Below are 7,015 nucleotides of genomic sequence, written 5' to 3' on the forward strand. Positions count from 1 at the left end.
AAAATAGGCTCAAAAAAAGATTTTGAAGCATCATTTCGCTTTATGAAGGCATGACAACATGAATACAACAGTCACATTAATGACAGCAGGGAATATACAGTCCATCTATCACCAAACAAATAAAGATCTGACAGATAAACACTAGAGGACAAAACGTGATCGTGAGTCACTTCAGACACAAATCAAAGTCTAAATATGATACAAATAGACAGCAAGCATCAAGACAAGAATTGCATTTTTCATTTTGACCTGACGTGGAAACAACAAACAAATAATAAAGTGGCCTTTTAAAAAAATAACAGCATGCAGAATCTCTGATATGAGATATATACAGAATACAAAGCAAATATCTGTCAATTATCGTTTCCTCCGAATCGGGAGGTTATTGATGACTGCATGGGGGGGGGGGGGGTTCTGGGTTTTAGTTTTTGAACATGTCACACAGCAGCTTCTCCATGGGAGTGTTTCCGATGGTCCTGTGGAAGAACAGCAGCTCTATCCGCTCTGAGTTCACAAAACGCAAAGAGGGAAGAAGAAGGAGCAGCTTTCCAAACCTAAAATTAAAAAAAAAAAAGAAACAGGAAATATTAAGAATCAATAAAAAGCTGCAGTTTAATGTTATGAATCATTTTTTGTGGTAAATTTAAAGACAAAAATCCACCTTAAACATTGTTTACACACTATCGATGCCACTTAGGACCCGTTTTGTTGCTTGGTGGTGTATTTTTATTGAGTCTCTCAGTAATTATTAAGAAATTTAACATAATATAAAGTTTAATATTTGTGATGTTTGATAGCAGAAAGTTTAAATAATGCTTCAGCGATGTGACACAAACATTTTTGAGGACTTAAGCAGACATTTCTTAGGTCCAATTCTGCCATTTTTTTGTAAGTTCAGTTTTTTTAATTCAGTTTACAATGTGCTAATATAGAGAACAGCAATACACTGCAATAAAAAGCACAGAAAGAAAGAAAATTAACTCTATGATTTAGTATTAGTGCCCCTCCATCGAAACATGAGCTCCAAACATTAGGAAGTTCATATTTACTATTACCTGGTTAACTTTAAACAACTTTTTTTATTACAAAATAAGAAAGCTTGCTGTGAAAACTACTATACTATACTATATAGTTCTTATAAGTTTAATTTTGCCTTGTGTCATGCAACATCCACAATAAACTGTTTTGGCATTTTTCCTTTAATGTCAAACAGTAAAGGCTTCAAATATCATTTGCAAGAGAAATGAATTGCAGAGAGAAAGACAGAAACTGATTTTTAATGTTAGATTTGAAGGAAAAGGACTAAGACAGTGTGAGTAAAGTGGTAACTCTCATTTACTCTCAGTTATAATATCTCATAGCTGAATCTAACAATGATTCAGTCACAGTGAATGCCACTAGTTAATGAGATTTTACAGAAGTGTTTAAAGGTGGATTTTTTTTTGGTGTGATGTGATGCGGCAGGATGATACCTTGCGGGTTGACTGGGGTAGTGCGAGCGGATGTGTTGTCCCAGCATCACGTGAGACTGATCCTGCAGGTTCTCCACTTGTTCTGGATCTTTCAGGCCACGAGTCTCTGTGGACGCAAAGAAACAGCAACGTGAGTCAAAATAATTCACACAAAAAAATATTTATTTATGATCTATTTGTAAAGCTGATGTCTATGTGCATTTTATGCTTCATCTGGCCTTTTGGGAAAGACTAATTTAAAAATGAAAGTCAAAAAAGTTCTACTCAGTAAAGTAAAACTCTAATGTGACAAAAGAGAAAATAAGTAAAATCATTGATAATCGTCCTTTATAGTAACTTGTTGAATATTTGGGTTTTTTTATGACAGTTGCAGTTCCTCACCTGGTTTAAAGAGCACGATGGCCTTCAGGCAGGCGAACTCTGTGGGGTCGACAGCGAGGGCCTTGAAGCGGGTAAAGACCTCCTGCAGGAGGCGCAGGTCCAGACTGGTGTAGCTGGTTTTTCCCTGCATGCCGGGGCAGAGGTCTGGCAGAGAGAGCAGCGGGCAGCTGTCCAGCGGCAGAGACCACTGGATGGCACAGAGCAGGAAGAGCTCGCTCCACGCCTCCTCCAGCAGGATGACCTGGTGGGAGATGAAGAAGAGGAAGGAGGTGAATAACGTAATGTAATGATTCAGGAGCTCAGAAATGCAGCTTTGATTTTAGTTAAGTCAAAGGAGTTACGGACAAATTAATGGGAGCTCATTTCTGCCAGAAAAATGATAATCTGATAAACTATAAGCAATTGAGCTTTGTCATAAAATTCTGAAGCCAGGACAGAAATTTAGCTTTAATCAGAATTATGACTTAGCATTACATAATAATTCATTACTGTGTAATTGTGCCACATATTATTTGAAATAATAATATTTTAATCCATAGCTATGACATACTTAGTGACACTTTTACACCTATAAATGAAAATGTATGATGAGTCAAAATTATGAGATATCCTTAAACTTTCTCCTAGCGAGGATTCCACACTTTTCAAAGCTCAAAAAATATTATTAAATTATTTTAAAATCAGAAAAGGTTTTATTTTTCTCATGATAACAGTGAAAATAGAGTGAGATGCTATATGTGTAATGTTTCAATATCTTTAGATCATTATTACAACTACAGTATTTAAAATCTTCAAGTGGAAGGAGTGTAAGCTCCAGTACGCTTTAAGTATAAGAATAATAGAGTGAGAGTCTTACCTGGTCTCTGAAGGGCAGGTTGGAAAACACTGGCAGGTTCTTGGCCCACTTCACCGACATGAAGAGAAGCCTCGCCGAGGTCTCGTACACGTTTTCGGAGCTGGACGGGTACAGAGCCATGTGGTACTCCGAGGATGCTCGCTCTGGCTCGTTGCTGGTCACGTCGATGTTCTCGTCCACTGAAACACAAATGACGAATTTAGATTGACGAGTGCAAGAAGAAATGATCCCACTTCAGTTTATGTTCCACCATCGTTTTGTTGTAGGTCTGGGTTGTGTTAATGTTTGGTTATTTTCTCCTTAACTGTGCCACAACTGTTTGCCTTACAGATAATACAGAATACTGAATGAGCCGAGAGAAAGGGGCAAAGTTTCCCACAAAATTGACAAGCTGATGGTCAGTATTGGATGAAATAGAGCAAAATTAAATCCTTGGGTCTATATGCCAGGTTTAGTAAGGTTGGATCTTATCTTACATAGGTACAGTCTTGGTTCAGGAGGTTAAGAAACTTAACTAGTTAGTGCATGTTAGATTATCAGCATGGTATCTGAGAGGATGTTAACATGCTAATTCTGGCATGTTACATGCTAAATGGATGCAAGTTGCTGTTGATTAAATGTTAGTATGTAAGCACACCGACACGAGAATAACAGTAGGCTTTTAGCCCCGTTAAATGAAACATAGTTCATGCTCCTTTGTGGAAACTGCGTAGGTTTCACGGTGACCTCACGCTGTATTAGTAGATGAAGATAAAAGCGTCACAGATTTTGGATCAACCCCTCCACCCTCCCTCCCTCTCTACTGAATAATCCCTTCATGCATCATGTCGTGTCTTAGCTCAGTAAAGTTGCGTTAACAGTGATCCTAAAATATTGGACCCTTTATCTCGGCTACATGCATTTGACACTGGTGCAAACTTTTTCACATTTCTTCAAAATAGCCAAAAATATTTCCAGTTATAGGGAGATGTTCTCTAAATTCTAACTCAAAATCTGAGGTGGCCAACACTCTTTAAAGTTGCACATTAAATTTAAAGCGAAACCTTTTTGTCTGATCTGAATTATTTTGCAGCTTTAGCTCTATAGCTCGAATATCAAACCCTCCTCACCGTCTTCGGGCTCCAGCTTGGCGCAGGTCTCGGCCGTCATGAGGCTGGCCATGAAGCGGTGGTTATTCTGCGGACTGACGCAGCGCTGGGTGGCGACAGACGAGGTAATGGACATGGACGAGGTGATGTGGGGCCACGTGATGACAGAGCCGCCCGAGGAAGAGGAAGAAGAGGAGGAGGAAGAAGAGGCGGAGGAAGTGGGCTCTCGTGTGGTGGCCAGGTGATCCTTCTCAGGGTCCACGTCGATGGAGTCCAGGCGGACCTGAGCTGTGCTGCGGGGCTGCCGCTCGTTCTGCACTGCTACAGTGAGGAAGAGGAGGGGGAAGAGATGAAAGTAAAGATGAACAAAGAGGAAACCAGAAAGGGCGGTAAAAAAAAAAGGCGGCAAGAAATTATATATGATCTCTATAGTTTTGATTTTAACTTCACACAGTTTCATATTTGAATCTCTGCCAGTTTTTTTTAACATGATGTATTTCCTATATATTAAATATAATTTAACACACTTACCATCTTTATTCATGCCCGCCTGCAGGCACTTCTTCAGCCGACATGCCTGGCACTGGTTACGATGAGCTTTGTCGACTGGACACATTCCTGTACCGGCCTGGCATCTGTAAACCCACAGTTATGATTTTAAAGGGAGAGTCAACTCAAAACTACCAGAAATACCGAACTACATATTTCATTTATTTTCTTATTGACTGAAATTCATTCTCATTTGTATGGAAATAAAAACGCCATCTGTCACTAACTGCATGGAAAATTTTGGACCATATGGACTGAGCGGGAAAACCTCGAACAAATCCTTAATCTTAACCAGAACTTGAAATAAATGATAACCTAACCTTTTTTAAAAATGACTTACAGTGAATATAAAGACAGAACCTGTGATTTAAATGTAAACAAACAGCTTCACCATTAAAAATTTAAGATATCACGTTTTTTTGGTTATAATTACTTCAATTCAATTAGTCAAATATTTATTTACGTGAATTTAAAGGAATATTGACAAAATTACAGTAGGAACTAAAAAAAGTTACAAGTCACACTTTTAAAGGTTCAATCTGTAATTTTTTTTTAACCATAAATTATTACGGTTACACACAGAAGCCATCATAAAACTGGACCTGTAGATGTAAAATAAGCATTTATTTGTTTTTTTTCCTGGTCATTATTGAAAGATATAATTTTAATCAGAATCAGAAAATATTAATAATTTAGGTTTTGTTGTTAGTCTTTGTCTTATGAGATGTGTCAATCAATTTGAGAGTGATAACAGTTTCCAGTTATTTAAATTTTGGTGTGTGGCACTCCACTTTTTTTTACACTTGGATTAAGAGTGAACATGCATGGCAATTATTGTGTTATTATTATTGTCTATTATTGTACAACATGTATGGATTTTGTTGCATATAAATTAAGTTAGTCTGTTGAATAAAAAGCTGAAAATGATGTAATCTTCACACTTTGAATTTGCCTCCATTACCCATAATGCACTTCACCTACACATGGGAACATTGTGTATCTTGACATCTGCACATATTAAATAGAAAAACCCAAAATCCCAGACTGAAGTACAGATGTCTGACAGGAGCGTTGCATCTTTGAACTTGCCTGTAAATGAGTCTCCTCCTCACGCTGCGTTTGAAGAAGCCGCTGCAGCCGTTGCAGGCGTAGATGCCGTAATGTTTCCCGCTGCTGGTGTCACCGCAGACTTTGCAGACCAGTGCCGGGCTCAGAGCTTTTCCTGGAGCTGGACTCTTGGCTGTGAGTCAAATACGGTGACACAAACACACACACACACACAGGAGACAGGAGCAGGTCGGTTAGTTGCCATTCATTTAACGTAGTATTGTTTCATACATGTGTGCCTGCCATCTGTGGCTGTGAGCTCCGGCTGCATGAAGCTCAGAGGCCCTCACCAAACACACGAGTCAATATTGCAACAGCCGTTTAGGACTGAAAATCTCATTTAGTGGATGATTATGAAATTTAAACAATAAATGGCTGGAGGCAGATTAACAACTAACACAAATGATGCAGGGATACTGAAATTAATCTAAATAAACCCATTAATTATAAATAAATTCAGACAGCTTTGCTTACAGTTACGTAATAAATATTTATTTTAACCTTGCGCTGCTTTAATCAAGTATGTTTATCTTCAGAAAATGTGAACTTGAAGCTGCCAGCTCTTTGTTTTTATTTTAATCAGAAAAGATGCATGCACATAATCATGATGTTTTAATTTGACTTCATGCCTGTGTGGTTAAATATTAAACAGATAAATGCACAAAACTGAGTATTTCAAATAGTCACACATTAAATCAACTTTGTGAGCATCAGAAAACTCCCAAAGTGTATTTTTCCTGACTACCACAGGCCCTGTTTGCACGCCAGCTCTCAGGCACCTGTTGCTCCTGAAGATCATAACACTGTAGAGCTCTCACCTCCTCTGCTGTCGTCAGTCCCGCCACTCCCAGACGACTCCGTGGGCGAAGAGGACTGCATCATGGAGATCTTCGATAAGTGATCTTCCATCATTTCTCACTTTAAAAAAAAAATAACTCCTTGACTGATACTGAGACAAGTTGTTGTAAAGTGTTCCTCCTCCTCTCTGGGGTTCGGAAAAATATTCAAGATACAACGTGTATATATGTCCTCTTTAGTTTGTTGCAGCAAAGTGAACAAACGTGGGCCTCTAGTTGCCTCTCAGTGTGCAGATGGTAGGTTGAATCCCCTGCAGAGCCTCTACAGTGTGGAGATACAGATGGGCTTGGGTCCAGCCATGAAGCTCACACTTGTTGCAAGTCAACAGGTTGCGTGTGCTCTCACAGGCCGTCAGGGTCCGTCACTGTCTGTGGGTGCTCCTCCGTGGCAGCTCCTCAAAAGGGAGCCCAGGGGGGGGGTTGAGGGGAGGATTAGCCCCAAGCGCTGTGTAAGCAGCATGCTTATTTGTCATACTCTTAATCTTTACTGTTCATCTACTGGATCAATCAGTCACATTGCCAGAACATTGGTTTTGCTGTTCAGACGCGGGTTCCTTCTCGTCGAGAGTGTAAAGAAAAACAAGAGAGGAACGAGGAAAAACCAGCAACGGCGACGACTGCTAAAACTCAAGCAGAGAGGAGTTGTAACTTTAGACCCATCCAGCTCCGTCTCCTCTGTCCACGAGGGCATCCATCAGTCAACAC

The 7,015-nt window shown here is 39.5% G+C and overlaps 1 protein-coding gene across 1 annotated transcript; it reads right to left on the reverse strand.

The window, feature by feature from the left end:
• Positions 1–421: 421 nt before the first annotated feature.
• Positions 422–5,554, reverse strand: LOC128355149 (photoreceptor-specific nuclear receptor-like). Its single transcript, XM_053315383.1, has 8 exons — positions 5,436–5,554; positions 4,329–4,432; positions 3,964–4,118; positions 3,819–3,885; positions 2,710–2,888; positions 1,854–2,094; positions 1,473–1,578; positions 422–554 (listed from the first exon to the last, which is right to left on the reverse strand). Exons 2-8 carry the CDS (start codon positions 4,411–4,413, stop codon positions 422–424), a joined length of 966 nt encoding a protein of 321 aa, XP_053171358.1. The 5' UTR covers positions 4,414–4,432; positions 5,436–5,554.
• Between the last annotated feature and the right edge of the window lie 1,461 nt (positions 5,555–7,015).

The sequence above is a fragment of the Scomber japonicus genome, chromosome 1 (genome assembly GCF_027409825.1).
Source record: "Scomber japonicus isolate fScoJap1 chromosome 1, fScoJap1.pri, whole genome shotgun sequence".
NCBI classification, from domain to species: Eukaryota; Metazoa; Chordata; class Actinopteri; order Scombriformes; family Scombridae; genus Scomber; species Scomber japonicus.